The sequence below is a fragment of the Rhinolophus hipposideros genome (assembly GCF_964194185.1).
Source record: "Rhinolophus hipposideros genome assembly, chromosome: 8".
Lineage (NCBI taxonomy): Eukaryota > Metazoa > Chordata > Mammalia > Chiroptera > Rhinolophidae > Rhinolophus > Rhinolophus hipposideros.
Genome location: NC_138054.1, coordinates 12,720,731 through 12,741,241, shown reverse-complemented (window position 1 = coordinate 12,741,241; position 20,511 = coordinate 12,720,731). Strand labels below are relative to the sequence as shown.

Genomic DNA, 20,511 nt, shown 5'->3' with positions numbered 1-20,511 from the left:
TAAATGTGCAATAGCATTAGATCTAAAAATGCACATACCTTAGTTAAAAAATACTTTATTGCTAAAAAATGCCGACTATCATATAAGCCTTCAGAGAGTCGTCATCTTTTTGTTGGCAGAGGGTCTTGCCTCAATGTTGATGAACACGCAGTATCTGTGGAGCACAGTAAAGCAAAGCACAATAAACCGAGGTATGCCTGTATTTGTTTTATAGGATGTTATCGAGGACCTACTCTAGTCCCTACTCGAGTCACTCACAGTCCAATGGGGGAGTTGAACATGTTCACTGGTTTTAAAAGTATTAGGTTGGTACAAAAGTAATTCCAGTTTTTGCAATTATTTTTAACCTTTTAAACCGCAATTACGTACTTTTGCACCAACCTAATATAATGTAACAAATGATTATTGGTGAAGACAGTGCTGATGATGGTGAAGACAACGGGGACGACACCTCACATTGATGGGGAGCTTTCCAGGTGGCAAGCTCTATTTCTAAGTGCTTTACATTAACAAATACAAGACAATACTCTGGGAATAGAGATGCTGGAAGGAACTCTGAGTGAAAATATAACACGCTAGTTTTCAAAATTTCTAGGAAATTTATCATATCCACAGAACAAAACCCCTAGAAGTTATTTGGAAAGATAACATAGTAGTGCAATTTAGATAATGGCTTTTTTTATACCTTTTTTTTTATTTTGGAGTAATTTTAGATTTATGGAATACTTGCAAAGAAAGCACATAGAGTCCCCATATGATAATAGGTTTCTAAGTCAGATAACAATGGCTGGGAGTCCCAGTTCTGCTATTTATTGCTGTGTACTTAGACAAATTATTTAACCACTCATATCCTCGTTAAGGAAGATGTGGCTTTCTTAACTGAAAAATGGGACAATAATACTTGCTTTAGAGGGTTGTAGAAAGAAAACAATAAGAGAATATGTGTAAAGTGCTTTGTACATGCTTGGGTCATTGATGTGCATAATAAATATTAGCACTTATTATTATTTATATGGATGACTTGTTTTATCAAATTAATGATGATATATGTTATAATAGTTTTGAGTGGCCAATGTCTAATAATTACAGTTTTAGCTCTTCAAAGGACAAGCTCCTTTTCCTTCCTTATCCTGCTGCTTTTCTCAGGCAGTTGAAGAAGCTCTTTGTTCTAACCTTCACCCAAGCTCAGTCCACACCAAGCCAAATGGATCCATCATCTTTTTGTCTCACATTGTCAACAAGTCTCTCCCCAACTAAACAAATGAAGGGAAGATGGAGTGGGTATACCCATTGCCTTAGACAGTTCAGGCTGCTGTAACAAAATGTCATAGACTGAGTGGCTTAAACAACAGACATGTATTTCTCACAGGTCTGGAGGCTGGAAGTCCAAGATCAAGGTGCCAGCAGACCCAGAGTTTGGTGAGGGTCTGCTTCCCGATTTGCATACTCACATGATGAAGAGCAGAGAGAGGAAGTAAAATCTCTCCTATAGCTTCATGTAAGAACACTAATCCCATTATGAGGGCTTCTCCCTCATGACCTAATGATCTCCCCAAAGCCTCCATCTCCAAATACCATTAAGTTGGGGATTAAGGTTTCCATAGGTGAATTTTGAGAGGAACAAATATTCAGTCCAAATATTCATATCCAGGATGGGAAGCTGAAATATTCTGCTTTGATGTGTTAAATGTGGGCTCACTGAGAGGTATCCTAGGGCACCCCCTCAGGAGCTCTAGCCGTAGGTACCGGGACTCCCTCTTCTGTGGGGCTGGTGAATATTCCACAGCTCAGCTTCCCATTGCTTCTCTGCTGGGCTGTGGAAGGGATTAGAAGCGCAGGGTAACTGGCAACTTCTTCCCTTTTCTTCCCTTTTCTTCCCTCTCTATGATCTCTGAAGTACTGAGGACTGCTTTCTCCTTCTCAAACACAGAGAACTCTCAGGATTCCCAGTCTCTGTGAGGTCCATCAGGGTCCTGCACATGTACCTCCATCACTGACTAATGGTCACTCTTACTATCTGATTTTTTTAGAAGAAAATACTTATAACTAGACAATATCTGAGATATACATTCAAAATCAGTTTTCTGAGGCTTCTTAATTTGGTAATCAGTTGAACACACTTGAAATTTTTCATATTTCTCCCTGCTACCCAGAAGACACTTTTGATTATCACTTAGCGTCCCCCTTGATCAAAACAAAGACACAAACTCAATATTGAGTGCTTTCTTTTTTCCTAACCTCCTTTTCCTACATAAACCTGCCCCTAGTACACACACACACACACACACACACACACACATACACATGCACATACACATACACGTATAATTCTCTTTCTCTCTCCCTCCCTCCCTCCGTCTCTCTCTCTCTCTCTCTCTCTCTCTCTCTCTCTCTCTCTCTCTCCTCCTCCTCAGAGAGAAGTGATAATAATTCACAAACCTTCGACCTTAGCTCAATTTCTGTTGCTCTTTTCAATTCTTAAGAAACTTAGCAAGGGCATTGGGGAATTCTGGGTCATTATAGTCTTAATGGAAAGCCCCAGGTCAAAAGTTATGACATTTTTTAGTTTAAAAGCTAATTCTGACCTTAAGACAACCTGTAATATGTTTGAAAACTGTTCCCATCAACTGTTTTCTGGAAAGAATTCAGGCCATTGATAGGTCTAACACCTCCACCATGCCATTCACTGAAGACACACTGCAAAAGTTGCGCCTGCAAACACACTTCCTAGTAGTGAAGTACTTGTTGTGGGCCAGATGGACATTCTGATTAGGGAGTGGCTGTGAGGACAGACATTCTCGGAGTACTTCTTCTAGCATAAAACCTAACGATTACTGAGCATTTGCTCTCTTAAAGGCTCGATCCTTAGCACTCCACATGTGCTGTCTCATGCAACCTGCACAGCAATGTTATGTGTCAGGCACTGTTTTTTTCCCCATTTTACATTTGAAGAAGCTGAGACACAGAGAGTTTTGTGAACTTGCCTATTGACACGCAGGTGGGAAGAAGTGAAACCAGAATAGAAGTGGGACACGCTGACCTTGGAGCCCACACTCTTGGCCACCATGTGAAAATGTTTTGCCTTATTTCACTTCGGAGTCCATGTTTCTTTCGAAGCCAACATTCAACTACATGCTGGCAGCCTTACCAAAATAACACGGAGCAAACTGAGAGCCATTCAAATCATCCAGCAGTTTGCAAACATTTCCTTTTATTATCCTCTTACTCTTAGAAGCCCTATACTAATGTCACTAATGGTAAAGCAACGGTATTGCTGGGCACTGTATTTTCCTATTTGGCCACTTAGTCAAGGCTTCTAGGTCCAGTGTGCTCTCTCTTAGCTCCTCTGCTTACTTTGAAAGTTAAAACCAGATTGGTGGAACTAGGGATGCTTACACAGAAAAAAAAGAAAACAGAAAAAAAGTCAGTTTCCCAGCACTTCAAGGAAGTTCACTGGCCAAGAGGCCTCATGATTTAAAAACAACCTTGAGGGCAAGTAGCTATGCTTCATATTCTCCTTATACAGGCCTTTTCTAAGCCATTTCAGCATGACTCCCTCTGAATCTTGAAAGGCAGACATAGAAGGGGAAAAGTCAGAATATCATGGAAAAAGTTTTGACATCTTTGATGACAAGTATACAAAGGGTTGGAACTGGAGTAGAGGGTCAGGAGAAGACATTTCCTCTGTCCACCGAAAAATCCGCTGCACTTCTTCTGCCTCCAGGAACTCACAATCTATAAAGCATTCTTATCTCAAGCAGGCCAAGCTTTAAAGAAATCTAATTTATTGAAGGTAAGAGAGAGAGGCTGACTTTATTCTGCGTTGGCATGAGATTTATTTTAGGCAACAACAAAAACTGGAATCATTTTGAGTAGCCCCAACAGCATCACTGTTCTAGAGGAGATTGGTGCGGCATGTTTAGGGACCATTGATGAACCTCAACCAACCGGATAATGTGAAGCAATTCCAGATGAATAATTAATATGGACTAATGTAGACTTGCTTGGTGACAGAAAATGCCAAGAAAACCAACACGTTTGACTTTTAACTTTAGCCATTTTATAAACAAGCGTTATATAAAGTTTTGTTTCATTTTCATGCGGTTTGAGAATGGCAGTTTTATTTAGAGGGTAGTAGAGTAAACAATTAACCAAAACAACTCCTTTTCATCAAATGAGTCACCTCTGCAATGAACAATCATGCAGCTTCTGCTTCTTTTTTTTCCAAAGGGGAATTTTATTTTATTTTTTTAAGCACAGAAACCTTTTCCTTGCTTTTATGAAACACTGCCCTATGTTTCCAGGCAGAAAAGCAAAAGCTTTCAAAAGGTCATGTGATATCATTTCAACAATGTAGAAATAAGAAGAAAACCAACTAAGAAGCAAAAGGGATGTATCTGATAACTATCTTTGGCAGCATGTCTTAAAGCAGAATATATAAACATGCATGCACATATAGGTAATACAAAGAGGATTTTCCCTTGAAACTTGATAGCTATAATTCCTTAATAAAGACCACTTGTTTGTCAAGGGCTAGATTAATCTCTAAGCTGGGTCAGACAGGAAATCAAACCCTGTTCCATTAGAGCCACCATTAGCAATACGCCCTCTGAGTACAAGTAGGAGCAGGTGTAGAAAGAGGCAAATAAAGCCTTTTCCTCTTCCCAGGCCAAAGGAGTTAGTGTATGCAAACACAGATTGGGATCCTAAAGTGCTTCCACAAGGCTTTGGGGGAGAATACATTCCACTGTCCCTAAAGGATCATGACCTGTGCCAGATTGGGGACATGGAATTCTTCTGGTTTCTATAGAGCAATGGTCCTTAACTAGGGATGATTTTCTTCCCAGGGGACTTTTGGTAATGTCTGGAGATATTTTTGTTGTCATACTTGGAGCCCCAGTGACACCAGATAAACAAAACAGATCAAAATAGCATGTCAAAAGCTCAGAAAATTAAGCTGTTATTGGAACCATCGCTTATAAAAGTCAGGCCGAGACCCATGTGTTAAACCAAAACATGGTGGCTGACTGCTAAAATAAAATAGCCTCTATACTCAAAGACTCTTAGTATAATAATCAAAATATCTAGGACACAACTGAAAATCACTGGCCATACCAAGAACCAGGAAAAAACACAGCCTACATGAAAAAAAGACAATCGAATAATACCAAGACAGAGATGAATCAGATATTAGAATTACCTGACACAGATTTTTAAGGCAGTTATTATAAAAGTGCTTCAATGAACAATTACAAATGAGAAATAGAAAATATCAGCAAATAAATAGAAGTTATAAAAAATAATAAAAAATTATAGAACTGAACGATACAATAACAGAAATTAAAAGAAAAATCTTACTGGATGAGCTCAATAGTAGAGTGGAAATGACAGAGGATAGACTGAATGAACTTCAGGACAGCTCAATAGCTTTTACTCAATTAGAAAAACAGAGAGAAAACAGATGGAAAAAAATATGAACAGAGCCTCAGGAAACTGTGAGACAATAATAAAAGATCCAAAATTCATATCATTGGAATCCCAGAAGGAGAATAGAAAAAGAGTTGGATTGAAAGAATATTAAAAAATAATAATAATGGCTGACAATTTCTCGAATTTGATGAAAGATGTAAGCCTACAGATTTAAGAAATTAAGCAATCTCTAAATATGATAAATCAAGGAAATACATGCCACAACACATCATAAGTAAACTTCTGAAAACGAAAGAAAAACAGTCTGTAAAACAACCGGAGAGAAATGACACATTAACCATAGGGGAACACAAATTCAAATACAAGCATATTTCTCATCTAAAACCAAGGAAGCCAGAACATTTGGAAGTTGCACACTATTTTTGAAGTGCTGGAAGAAAACAATTGTCAACAGTGAATTTTATATCTTACAAAACTGTTGTTCAGGAGCTAAGGGGAAATAAAGATATTTTCAGCTGAAGGAAAACTTAAAGAATGTTGTTGTCAGCAGACTTGACCTTAAAAAATGGCTAAAGGAAGTAATTCCAACTGAAAGATATTAATTAAAGGAGAAAACTTAAGTGTTGAAAAGGATAAAGGAACAATGTAAAAAATAGAAATACATAGAAATAGATAAATATATGAACACTTCTCATGAATTTTATAAATTGTATTTAATGATTAGAACAAAAATTATAACATCATCTGATGCTCAAGACTGATATTTAAAACTGGAAAATGTGACGGGGCTAAAACGGAAGGAAGTTGTTTCATTTGAAGTGGTAAAATGTTAATGCCAGCAGACTGTAAAAAATCACACATGTATGTTGTCATATACAGGGCAACCACTAACAAAACTGTACAAAGAGATACACTCAAAACCACTATAAATAAATCAGCATGGAATCCCAGAATGTCTTCGTGTAACACTCAGGAAAGCAAGAAAGCAGGTACAGAAGTACAAGAAACAGAGAACACAAATAAATTAAATGGAAGACTTAAGCCCTAACATATCAACAACTACCTTAAATGTAAATGATCTAAATATACCAATTAAAGGCAGATATTGGTACAGTGCATTAAAAAAAAGAACTCATAACCTAACTATACTGTTTACAAGACACTCACTTTAATTTCAACAATATAGGTAGATCAACAGTAAAAGGATTGAAAAATATATACCATGTAAGTATTGATTTAAAAAAGGGAAGGAATTAAAATATAAATATCAGACAGGACAGATTTCATCTGAGCAAAGGAACTTACTAGAGATACTACATAATGATAAAAGGATCCATTGCCAGGAAGACATAGTAATCCTAGAGATATGTGCACCAAACAGCAGAGTCTCAAATACATAAAGCAAAAACTGTTAGATCTCAAAGGACAAATAGACCAATTCATTATTATTAGGGACTGCAAACCCCTTTCAGCAAATGTTAAAATTGTTAGATAGAAAATCAGCAAATCAGAGTACAGTTCATGTATAAGGATATCCATGACTCATACATACGTCTCTATAGACTGCTAAAACAAGATAACCAGAACCTAACTGCTGTTCTTCTTGTGGTGAATTTCCCTGGAAAGTAGGGATTTGCATGAGACACCAAAAAGCTTGAAAGTGGAATGCGCGTATGGTAAGCATTGAATATGTTTCTTAACTTTGTTGATTAAGTCAAGATAATCTATACGAAATATCTGAGTTTTCTTATTGAGAAAACATATACATTTCTGCGTAACAGGATATTTGCAAAACATGCGAAATCTGACACAGGGTCTAAAAAAGTTGTTCCTAAGTAGACAGTTTCTCTTTAACAACTTCATCAGAGCTGTCATAATCAAGTATGCAAACTAATTCATGCAAGAGAAATTCACTTGAAAAATTCTAGAACTTGGGTCCAAAACAAAGTAATTCAAGAAACACTGAAAGTTTACTGGACTGATTGTTAAGAGACCTGTGTTTTGGTCATCGCTCCCCAACTAATAGCTCTGTGGCTTTAGGTAAGTCCCTTAATCTCTCTGAGCTTTAATTTTTTTCACCTGAAAGATAAAAAGGATGAATCAACTGAACTAAAATGGTTCTTTCCTGCTCTAAACTTTTCAAACAATGTGAGTCAATTTCATGATTGTAAACAGGAAGCATTCTTTGGCCTCCCAACTGAAAATGTACCTTCAAAACTATCAACAGAGAACTGTGTTCCTCTGAGTGAATCTGAGATCACCACAGAACACTGCATCCCTCTGTGAAAGCAAAGCCGCAGATTGAAGAGTAAGGCAGATCTGAATTAGGTTTCCCGGTGCAACAGGCAAAGTGGTGGGCCAGGAAAATTCTCATAGTCTCAAGAAAGAAATTCCCGTGCCTTTCAGAATTGGCTTGGTTTGGTGGCTGAAGACCTACACATGTTCTCAAATAGACTTCTGATGGAGGGTTCGGAATGAATGTTCTCGGTTTTAAAAAGAAGGGCAGTCACAGTGAAGTCTGAGAAAGACAAGTACTCTTAGATGTGGTATAAATAACCCAATGGGTGAGCTTCATTCTAACTCAATTCTCAGCTGCAGGTCCAGCAAATGAACTGGGGCTTCTAAGGATGCCAAGTCCACCGGAAGGAAGATTCTAGTCTTCTTTCACCTTGGCTTCGACTGGGCAACACACACATATTTCATTATTTCTAGAATCACCTACCTTTTATGGGGAAGAGGCTTTTAGAAGATAGTGAGGGTGATATTGGTTCAGAGGCAGTAGGGTTCCAGGGAAATACAAACAGAACTGGGTGATGAGGGTGGTAATGATCAGGAAACACAAGGGTTAGAGACATCCCCCCAACCCCCGCCCAGGTAATTATTAAGACTATCACAATACCAGAATTAATCCATGCAAACGAATCGTTATTAGCCTCTGGAAGTTAATTACCTGATACAACGAATAGTGCTGAGGGCCCAGAGCTGTACCAGACACCCCTAGAGAAGCTCAGTCTGATTGGCTGCATCAGTTAGAGTTCCAGCAGGAATAGGAAGTCCGCTTAAGTGAGAATTGAACGATGGGACTATTTACCAAAGGGTGGGCAAAGCTAAGGCAGCTTATAAGGGCTATAAAGGTATAGATCAGCTTTAAAGGGAAGGAGACATCTCAAAATGGCCTTGTGTAGGTGAAGAGGGTAATGGAATACAAGGAAGTTCTGCTGACAAGTCTTGTCTTGAAGCTTAAAATAATTGAGATTTATTGGTTAGTTGTTCATTTAGCACCAGCAGCTGGAGGTGCCTCTCCCTTGTGTCAGAAAAAAACTACACTCCCTCAAACCTTTTCACCATAACCTCAAGAATTCTGAGCTCTGCCTTCTCTATTTTCTTTTCTGTGCTACCTGCAGCCATCACTGTGGAGGGTCTTCCAACTCTTTCACTATGGTTGGTTCCATGGTATGTGTGGGAGTGGGTGTGTAGTTGTGTGGGCTTGGGGCTTCTCTGCAGTCTCTTCAGAGACCGGCCCTGGTTAATCGCTCCTTTAGTCCAGTAGATGTCCTGGCTTTAGGAAACAAGACAATCAGCATTCCAGATAACCTGAGCCCCATTTCACACTGGAGGGAACTAACTCTCCAATGAGGCTGCCCAAAGTCATGCAGCAAAATCAAGCCCAGGTTTGATCCCCTGCTCTGTACCTCGTCACTCTGTGAATGGCCTGGGAATGAGGTATAAGCTCTACCAGGCAAACTTGTCATCTGTGCTCGTGGCTTTGACTACTTCGCTCAGTGATATTATTTTAATCCTTCTCTTCTCTTATGTGGTGTCTGGAATTCCCCATGATTTACTCAAAGCATTCATCTTTAACTCAGTCTTCTGAATATTTAGAATGACAGAATAATGTGCAGGATAATTTAGGCTCCATTAGTACATTATACATACCTCTATTATAGTACTTATCACATCGTGCTGTAATTTTTTGTTTGCATATCTGTCTCTGACACTTGACTGAGTTACACTCCAGGACTTAGGCTACATTTTACTCATCTTAGTATTCTGCTTCCTCCCCAGAACCCAGCAGTGAAATACTTTGAACATAGTAAGTTTTAAATGAATGAGCAGACTTTATAGTAAGGCTCAGTAGACAAGCCTACCTGGTATTCACATATTCATTTATTTGACACATATTTATTATGTTCTTACTGTGTGCCTAGCACTATGCTAAGCTCTAGGAATCCAAGCACACCACCTCTGAACCCTGGGAGATAATGGCACAGAAAAAGATTAATTCCTAATTGTTATAGACTAAATGTTTTTGTTTCTCCAAAATTCATATGTTGAAATTTTAACTGCCAAAACGATGGTATTAAGAGGTGGGGTGTTTGGAAGATGATTAGATCACAAGGGTGGAGCCCCCAGGAATGGGATTAGGCCCCAGAGAGATCCCTCGCTCCTTGTGAAATGTCAGGATCCTGTGACAAGACAGCTAAGAAGTAGCCCTCACCAGACACTGAATCCGCTGGTGCCTAGATCTTGGACTCCGCAGCCTCCAGAACTAGGAGAAATGAGTTTCTGTTGCTTATGTGTTACCCAGTCTGTAGTTTTTTTATATTATATTATATTAATTAAATATAATTAATATATACAATTAATTAATATAATTATATTTATATAATTTTATACTATATTTTTGTTATAGCACACTGAATGGACTAAGACACTAATTAATCATCATGCAATTTGCAGAGATACACAGAGTATTAAAGAGGACTAGGAGGGTTATTTAATTTGGCCTGGTTGAGGCTCAGGGAAGGTAACTGCTGAGCTGCATTTTGGAGGATGGTTATGAGATAACCAATCAAACACATGTTGAGAAGACGCCATCAGGAAGAGGAGACAGTAGGAGGCATTGGGATAGGACATAACAAGGTGTGGGTGAAAAACTCTGCCAATTTGGTGGTATTGGGGGAACATCAAGTGTGAGACCAGAGATGAGACTGGAGAAAGTACCAAAGCCAGATGGAAGTGGGAAGTTTATTGAAAGTTATGGAACTTGGATATTATCTGGTAGGTGATATTGATTAGTAAAGGGATTTAAGCTGGGGAGGGATGTGGTAAGATTGACATTCCAGATAGAATCACTCCCTGGCCTTGTGAAGAACAGAGTTGGGGGATAACACTAAAATCAAGAAAACCAGTTAGAAGACAGTTGCTATGGCACTGGAAAGAAATGAAGAAAACTTGAGCTAGGACAGTTATCGAAGGGATAGAAAGAAAAGAACTGATTTGAGCTTTATTTGGAGATGCACATGGCCAGCTTTGGTGATTAATTGAGTTTGGGGTGTAAGGGAGAGAGAGGAGATGAGGAAGACAAGAGGTTGATGAGGCCATCCTCAGAAGACAGAGAATAGAGAAGAAAGGCCAGGTTTGGGGGAAGGAAGTGAGTTCATTTTAGACATTTTGAGTTTGAGGTGCACGTGACTCATTCAGAAAGTGTCCACCAAGTAGTTGAAGATGTGCTTGAAGCTTGATGGAGATTGAGAGAGGGCCGGGACAAGAGGTATAAAATTGGTGATCATAAGCTAGAAAATAGTGATAGAAACCATGAGAAAGGGCAAAACCACCAGGGTAAGCATGTAGTGTGAGATGGGCAGATGCCCAGCTCCCTGGAAATCCCAACACCTTAGGAGATGGTAGAGGAAGAGAAGTTCTTTTTTTCTCTCTCTCTGTCTCTGTCTCTCTCTCTTTCTCTCTCTCTCTCTCTTTCTCTCTCTCTCTCTCTCTCTCTCACACACACACACACTCACACACACACACACACACACAAAACAAAACAACAGCAACAACCAAAAAACAAACCCTGAAAAAGATAATCAGAGCATGTGGGGAGTGTTGGGAGGACCAGCCTTGTTCATACATGGCTTCCTTAGGGCCAGCCTTGCCCTAAATGCCCCGAGTCTGGTACTATTACCCTCTAATAAGTCCTCTGTGTTTATCCTTCACATAAGCTATGGTAATTATAAATTAACACCTGATTGTGTTCTTATTAAATGTCCATCTCTCCCGCTAGAATATAAGTTCCGGGAGAGCAGGGAGTAGATCTCTCTTATTCTCCAGGGAATCCCCAGAACCTAGCAAGTGCCTGATAATTAGTAGTTGTTCAGTAAGTATTTACAAAATTCAAGAATGGGGTCCCAAACTCCCAGAGGGCAGAGACTTTCAAAGAATGTCACTTTTAATAATCAAGTTATCTGTATAATGTTCAAGTCCAAGCATAAAATATTCTTTTTGTATCTTTTTAGTATTTCCTATCTCAAAAAATTAAATCTCTGTCAGTTTTTAAGTCAGTGAACAATTCTCTCCCATTTCTTCTGGATATGATACTAGGCCTCCAAATACTTGGCGAGTGGAGAAAGGAAGGCCAATAGCAGCCTTTGTATGTATTAGTTTGTAATATTGTGTAACTAAATGGTGATGTTGTCATTGTTTCCCAACACTCTACCTACTCCCCCAAACTCCAGGGAGCCGATTGCCAAAGTGCTTCATGAAAATTTATCTGGTTATTCAACCAGGGATACAAATTATGATGTGAATATGGTCACAGTGTAGAATTTCCTTTAAGTAATACTTTTGTAGAAAACTTTAGAAGAAAATACACTGAATTAAGAAATTACATATTTTCTATATACGACTCCACAGAAACAATCATGTGCTGCGTAGTGATGTTTCAGTTGTCAATGTAAGAACATCCAAACCTGGAGAAAAATCTTATGAGTTTATTTGAAACAAAATGAAGACATGCCTAGGAGCAAGCTCTCAATGGATTGAGAAAATGATCCAGAGAATGGCAGGTTTGTAGTTCTTTTTATGCATTTGAAATCAAAGGAGGGAACGTAAGGAAGATTACATAAAATCAATTGGTGGTAGGTTGAGGTGGGAGAAAGCAAGGCAGGCAAATCGCTGTGAATGGTTAAAAAGTAAAATGGAGAAATACAGACTTCTCTTACACTGGTGGGTACAGAATGTTCTGATGGGAAAGAGGAATTAAGAGGTGTCGGCAGGGACTGCAGAAGTGCAAAGGCAGTCTGAGGGTGCTCAGAGCAAGCATTGCTTGTTTGTGTGCAGGCACGCTGGGTAGAATACAGACTGCAACTCTGCCCCTTAGTAGTAGTCTTTGAATGTAGTCTTTTAAGCAGCCTGGCATTCAATTTCCCCATCTGAAAATGAGGATTATAATAGTACTCACTTCATAGTGGTGTTTAGCCTGTAAATAAGTTAGTATGTGTAAAGCACTTGGAACAATGCTTGTCATATAGTAAATACTGCAAAAACATTGGCTGCTCTTATTATTTGCAAGTTTAACCTAGACCTTGGGGTTGTGTACAGAGAGTTTTATGCCACCCATTTCCCAGATCATCATCTCCTTGGGGAATGTTTACAGTGCAGACCTTTTATTGCTGGTTCAGGTTTGCCATCCTTCCATCTGCAGTTCGTAAGGTTTGGGATCTGACAACTCTTAGGAGGTGGGTTTGTTTTGTTTTATCTTCCATGTACAGCCTGTGGTTCTCTCTCCCCAGTACTTGTAAATCTTGGTTAAATCATTGGACAGCACCAATTACAAACTTACATAACTGCATTGGGAGCATTTCCCTGAAGAGTTTGTTTAGAACCCTCTGAATCCGTTTCCCAGGGAAACAAGCTGGTGATGTCACAAGGTATCACACCTTCCGCTCTCTCTCAGGTCCTTTCTGGCCAGCTTGAAACTGCCTAGCCGACACACATTCTCATTCTCTCCAAGGCAATGCAGAGACCCTCACTCTCTCCCAGCAATGTCTAAACTCAGGTATGTGGGGTCACGACCACACACTTCTTCCTATGCTTTTTTGGCCACAGACCACTTCCTTCTTTGGCCACAGACCACTTGCTCTGCTTCTTCCCAACCAGGGCATAGAAACACCTATGCAAATAAAGTGTCTGGAGCAGCCCTGGGTAACCTTTGGTTCTCTATGGCATAGATGTAAACACACACCCACACACACACACCCTTGGGGCTGCTCCCTGGAGGATCAAAGGTTGTTTCAGATTTTACAGGGCCTCTGGGACCTCAGAAGCAAGATTGTAACACAATTTCCCTTTCCACTTACCTCCCTCCACGTCCTAAACATGCCAACAATCTCTCCCTCCTGGTTTATCAACCTGCTCCTCATTCTCTTAAGAGATATTATGGCGACTTCCTTGTTCTTCTCAAATGGAAAGGGAAGAAAAGAGAATACTGTCAAGATGGTATTTCATCAGTTTATTGGTATTCGTAATAAGGTCGCTTAACCATGCTCCCATTCCAGTCAAACAGAACAAAGTGCATCTCTTGCATTGCTCCCTGCCTTTATGTAAATCTGCAGATTACTGGTTATCTAAACGGGACATCTGAAAACAAGCACTAATCCTGTCACCAAAGTTGATCAGGAAGGGAGCCTAGGAGAGAAGCAAAACTGTTTCGTTGGAACTCTCAGTCCCAGGGGAGTGTGTTTTACAGCTCTCCCGCCTGCTGTAGGACTTTAGCTCTGACCCAAAAGGACGCCAGAGGAAAGCTACTTAAGACATTTCACAGTTCCCCCGATCAGAGATAGCCATGACACGGACTGCTACGTGCATATACCACTTCCTTGTTTTGTGCTGGTATGTGTTCATCAATTATCACATCTCACAAGAAAGAGGGGATCTACAGAAATTCAAAATTTTTCTAAATGGAGGACGCTGGAAGTACTTGACACTCCTTAATCTGGTAAGTCTATATGAGCATCGCAGAAGCACTCTATTTGTCTATAATATCAGTGCTGCTATATAAATCACCTTGGAATTTTGTTAAATACAAAATTCCATTATTTTGTCTTCCTTCTCCATTGTTTTTGAGTTTTGGCTTTCTCATTTACTTGGCAATTTGCTCTGAGAAGCCCAATTCGGAAGTTATCCATAGCTATATTTTGTGTTGGCTAATTGTTACATGCATTTTTTAAAAGAATCTTATCTTGGAGCTCATCTCCGATGATCCCAAGTGGGGAACTAAATTAATGGTTTCACCATGAGATTGACAACAAATGCAGTAGGGATTTTGAACTTTGCTTAGGGTTTTCTGTAAGGAAGGCAGAATGAGGCATGTTGCGTAGGAAGCGCAATTTCCAATGGAGGAATAATGCCATTTTATAGCACACAGAGACTAACAGATTTATCTAAGAAAAGCAAATACATTTTGCCATGTTCAGATTCCACTTCCATTTTTTATAGGCTCAAGGCCCCATCTTAAAGGACAAATCACAGATGGCAAATACCGATTTTCAACTATTTATAAACCAATCATATGATTTGATGTCTTCTTGTCCTTCTAGCCCAGGTGACTACATTCTGATGAATGAAGCATGAATGAATGGGAGGAAACCAGATTAAAAAAAAAATGTTTTGGGAACATGTACAAATATTTTTATCATTAAAAGCTAAAAATGGTGCGTCCTTTGGGGATGCTAATTAATGTTCGAAATTCTTTAACTAAAATGTAGCGTGCCATATAAACACCTGATTTCAGAAACTGGACAAAATATTCCAATCCTTTAGAATCATACTCCTAAGCAGAGGTTATGCATGGTCAGAAAAAGTGACACTCCTAAATGCGAAGGGAAGTTCAGAAAGTTCAAATCAAGCCTGGAGGTTCTAATTCTCTGGTCATTTGCTGGCCTTTGATTTTGGTCTGAAAGATCAGAGCCCTGAAAGTAGCTCTCTCGTGAGCTTGAAAGTACCAAGGTGACAGTGGCTTATTTCAATCACAGAATTTTATTGGGGAACTAAATTAATAATAAAATCAATAAATAAATTTAATAAATAAATTTAATAATAAAATAAAAAATAAATTAATAAATCACAGAACTTTATTGGGGTTGAAACAAACAAATAAACAAAACAAACAAAACAGAAAACAAAAAAAGAAATGCTTATATGGAGCTAGAACAATAGAGTAAAAACTTCAGCTTTGTGTATCTGTTGGCTTTATGTTACAATGGTCTATGGAAAGAGAGGGGTTTCTGTAGCCAGGTTAATGGCCTAACCAAACCCACATTCCAGTGTCACATTTCACACTAAGCATGGCTAAGAATAGATTTATCACCTACTTCCACAAACCAGCTCTCTACATCTTAATTCTAGCTCAATTGCATGCCCCAGAGCCCTCATATTTCCCCAAATGGAAAAAACTCTTATTTTGTCAAAGACACTATTATTTCCTAGTGTTAATCCCCTTTTTGCTTCCTAGCTAGTCAGCAAATCCTACGATTTTCTTTTTGCTGGGTTCATCCCTTACTGTCCCTCTCAAATTAATTTATATCTGAATGACCAGATCATCTCTTAATTATCAATCCATCCATCTACCACTCAGATTCCAGGTTAATTTCCTACAGCACTGTTTTTGGTTTTGTTTTCTTTTAAACATCATAAGCCTGCTTGAAGGGTTGTCAGCAATTCAAGAAACTATAGTGGCCCCCTCCTACCTAATGGGACCAATTTCAAACTCCTGATTTAAGAGCTCACTTGCCGACCCAGGCTTCAGGTACCCCTCTCCCCAAGAAGACTAGTCTCTTCTCAAGGAAGGCCAGTATCTTCTCCAGTCTTGTCTCCCAGGCTTCTTGCTATCACTGCTCTATCCATGTCCACATCATCCTTGAGTGAAAGGACGTGCCTCCCCACCCCACTGTGACTTTCATAGACCATCCAAAATCCCATATTCTCTTTAAAATCTCTGCTGACCAACTCCAGCCCCAATTTGTTTTTCCTTTCCCAGAGTTTTTATGGCATCTCTCAGTATCTGCTTATTTATGTATAGTATTGTTTTCTAATTTCCATCCATAAGTGAGTCTTAACATTCTAATCAAATTGTAAATGACTCTAAACAGGAATTTTGTCCCCTACATCCTTACCAGACCTAACAGTCTACGAATCTAAGTTGTATTTGCTACAGTGGCTGGCACAGAGTACTCCCATAATAAAAACTGGGTGACTCGGTATGTTGACTAAAGTTGACCTTAGCTTTTTCTGCAATCCTGAGCAATTAGTCTCTTTTGACATCTTCTGGCTCTTGAAATGAGCAGAGAGGGGCTTACCTGTGGCCACTGCCTTTCTGAGCTCTGTTAGGTGTCATCTTGAAAGTGTGACTTGATGCAAAGTTTTCAATTGGTGAAGATGGGTTGAATGTGTTTCAGAAGATCAATTTAAGGATAGGTTTCAAATATGTTACTTAAGGTGAAATGCTGGGCCTTAAAATTTCTAGTCCTTGAGGTCTTGTAGGCTGATTAACGGTTGAATTTCCTAATGATTAATTAGTGCTGACAAATGATTAATTAGTAAATGGTTGTGCTTATAAAGTTATAGAGGTCTCATAAATTGCTATAACATTTAAAAAAATTTTATGTAAGCTTGCTGCAGTCACTATCTTATCCTGCTTTCCAGGAAATTTATATTCCTTCCCTTTAAAGAGCTTTACTTTCTTGTTGGCTGAACATCAGTTATGCCCTCTTTTAAAAGCAAAGGCCACCTTAGTGGAAGTCAGCATTCTGAACATGCCTTATTTCCTCCTGAATCTATCCCAGGGTATTCAAAGAGAAAAAACATAGGATTGGTGTCAGAGGGGTAGGGTGAAACGGAGTGCCACTGAGAATTGGTCATGGTGACCAATTCATGCCTGGTGCTTAAAGAGAGTAAAAAAAGGAGAGGGGAGATGAGAGACTTTGCCTTATGAGGGAGTAAATTGACCCCAGGGAAGAGGCAACCAGTTCTCTATTGGAAGGGAGAGGCAATGTTGCCTAGTGGTTACAAGCATGAGCTATCTGGGATGGTACTCCAGTTCCACCACCTCCTACTGGCTCTGTGACCCTGACCTAGGTATTTCTTTGTGTCTTTCATTCCCAAATCCATCAAATAGAAATAAAAACAGTTCATAACCACAGAGAAGCCATGAGAGATAAATAACCTGACATGTGGGAAGCACTGAGATGGTATAAGCAGTGGATGAAGGAAAGAGAAGATGGCAGGGGGGTATTGAGCTTCTAGTCACCTCATCTTTGAGTAGAGGTGGTACAGAAGGGAGGGTGATTTAGTGAGACATGGGGGTCCTCACTGAGCACCATGGTTGGTGGGTCATGGATACAGGCAGGGGTCACCCACCCACCTCATTGCTCCAACATCTCCCTTTGCAGGCTGCATGCTCTGGCTTCCCAGCTAGAGGAGGACCACTGTGGAGCTCTGCTTTTGCTGCTATAGCTGCCCAGGTGGATGCCCCTGGTACTGGGGCAGTCCCAGAGTTAGAGATTGCAGGCTCAAGCAGAGAGCAGTGAGTGGGAATCCCCCAAAGCTGGACATCTTCAGGATGCTCATGTCGGCCCAGGCTTCCAGTATCCCCTCCTCTCCATCAATCCAGTGACTGTCTCTGACCCCAGGCAAGGCAAGCTGGGGTGTGGGGCAGAGAGGATGTTCTGCTACGATTTGGCTTGCAGAGTTCATACAGTTTTCTGGGTTTTCCTCTTTTTAAAAATAAACATACTTCTGAAACATTGTTAGAGGTGGTGCCTCATAACCGGGATCTCCAGGGGAGATTCTAGGTGGGGCCCTCCCTACTCACACACCCCTACGTCACTATCAGAGGCATGACCTTTCCCTCCCCTCTTCCTTAACGTGCCCAAGCCTCAGGCAGCTCTCACCTCATCATCCTCAAGCTCTCCCAATGACAACAGGGACCTTATCACGTAGGTACTCAAGGATGGCAAAGCAGGACTAGAGGAAGAGGATGTTCCATGGGTCCAAACTCCAAGGCAGCCTATGAACAGTGAGAAGACAAGAATCCATTTATATCATAGCACCCACTTCAATACTCGGGGCCAACATTCAATTTCCATAATCAGGTTAATGAATTAATCTGTGGAACTCTTAAACTCAACAGATTAGAAATAGACGTAACCTTCCATTTTACAAAAGTACATCAGGCCACTGTTTCAGCCCTCAGAGAGCTGAAAGGATGAAGGCTGATAGAAGGGAATAGTCATCACCAGTGCCCAAAATACGATAGCTATAATTTATTGAGCAACCCTGACAATATGATGGTAGCTTCTTTACACACAGTGTAGAGATTAGTGATCGAAGACTTAGCTTCTGGAGCCAGACTCCTGAGGTGAATGCTGGCTCTGCTATTCACTTGCTGAGGACCTTGAGTGAGTTACCTACATTCTCTGTGCCTCAGTTTCCTCACATGTAGTGGATTCTGTGGTGTTGCACCCAGAATCCCCCACCTCCCCAGCACTGAGGTACGCATTCCCCAGCTCCTGGGAAGAGTGTCGGCTGCTCATGACTGACAGCCGAGCTCTGTCCCAGAACTGGGCTCAGCAGAAGGGAGCTGCCTAGACAAAGCATATGGCCCTCCCTGGGGTCACTATAGCCAATGACTGGTTGATTTGGGGTACAAAGTCCAGGCTCCAGGACAACTTGGGAGGCCCACTCAGCTCCAGAGCTCCTTCAGGGACCCACTGATTCCGTGTGGCTGCATTGCCTTTTGGCTTTTCCTGCCACTCAGTCCTATTCCTTACTTCCTTCTTCCCTTTCACAGATGGTCTAAATGTACCTTCCATGAACGCTTTACAGGCAGATCTCAGAATCTCAGATTCTGTCCCAAGGAACCTGACCTACATAATGTAAAATAGTAAACATACAGAAAATGTTCCTCCTCCTACTACTACTAAAAACATATTCACATAGAGCCTGCGCTGGCCTGTAGTATGTCTAATACAATTTCTGGCACCCAACAGACTTTCTGTGCATGTTGGTTTCATGAATAAATGACCAGAGCATGGTTCTCACTGGTAAGAGCCACCTTCTAGAGACCCCAGCCCTCCTGTAAGACAGTCTACCCTACAGCTGTTCTTCTGTTACACAGAAGCAAGTGGTCCTCAGCTGCTCAACTCTGGCCAAGCATTCTTATAATTCTTCTTTCCAACCTGTCCTTCAACGTTCTTGCTTTCATTTTTTTTCTCATCATTCCACCTTATGTTCTTTATATCATTTCTTCTCCTACGTTTTCTTATTCTTTTATCTCAGTTTCTTACTTAAGCTAAAAGCATTAGGGATGATGATTGAAACAATATATACATATAACACAGATATGTTTGGCAAAGGCTTCCTCTACCTGCCCTAAACCCACAATCCTCACTACTACAGTTATATAAAATACTCATCACAATTAGTCCCTATTTGCTGTTTGATTCTGGAATAGTCTCCCACTGCAAATATTGCATCATTTCTAAGGCGAGACCTAAGAAAACCCCGGCCTGGCTGAGTCAGGCATGGACTGCTGAGCTGGGCACTGGATTACCTGACTCATCTAATAAAAGTTGTAATGTCTTACTCAAGAAACTTGTGGAATCTCCCTCTCTGGAATTACTTTTTAAACAGAAAAAAATATCATTTCCTGGGATAGTTTAAAAGGGTTCTGGCTTAAAGGCAAAGAAATAAACTTGATGATTTAGAAAGACTAAATTTCCATGATTTCAAGATTTTTGTGAATTTGGGGAAGACACATGAATGTAAAAACGAAATATCCTTTAGCTATGGTTTCTTAAATTTCTTTAGTTATAAAAATGTAAATTCAGCTCTCCCAGGCAGGAAGTTTGTCAGCTCACAACAAAAACGGAAGACATCTAACAAACTTAGACCAGAAGCATTTCAGAAAAAGGCATAAAAGAACAAACAGAATTAGGGAAGAACTGGTAGAAAAGGTAAATCAGAGAGCAGCAACTCAGAAGTGAACCTTGATCAAAAGATACCATTAGCTCTGCTTTTCTTGGCAGGCAAAATAGTTGAGAAATATAAATGACAATAATTTTGTTGTAAGACTCGTGAAAGGAGGCCAGTTGTTTCTATCTTATTTTAATGGTGTGCTAGCCTGCTCTAGTTATCATACCACTGTAACAGACTGGGTGGCTTAAACAACAGAGATTTATTTCTCACAGTTCTAGAGGGTAGAAGTCCAAGATCAAGCTGCCAGCAGGGTAGGTTTCTCCTGAG

General features: G+C 40.1%; 1 protein-coding gene across 1 annotated transcript in view; it reads left to right on the top strand.

Moving 5' to 3' along the window:
• Positions 1–13,872: 13,872 nt before the first annotated feature.
• The window catches only part of ADTRP (androgen dependent TFPI regulating protein), a 59,903-nt gene continuing 53,264 nt past the window's right edge, over positions 13,873–20,511 (top strand). The window contains exon 1 of the mRNA XM_081056410.1: positions 13,873–14,206. Coding sequence (XP_080912536.1) covers positions 14,054–14,206 — 153 coding nt within the window. The 5' untranslated portion in view covers positions 13,873–14,053. The remainder of the gene's footprint in view (positions 14,207–20,511) is intronic.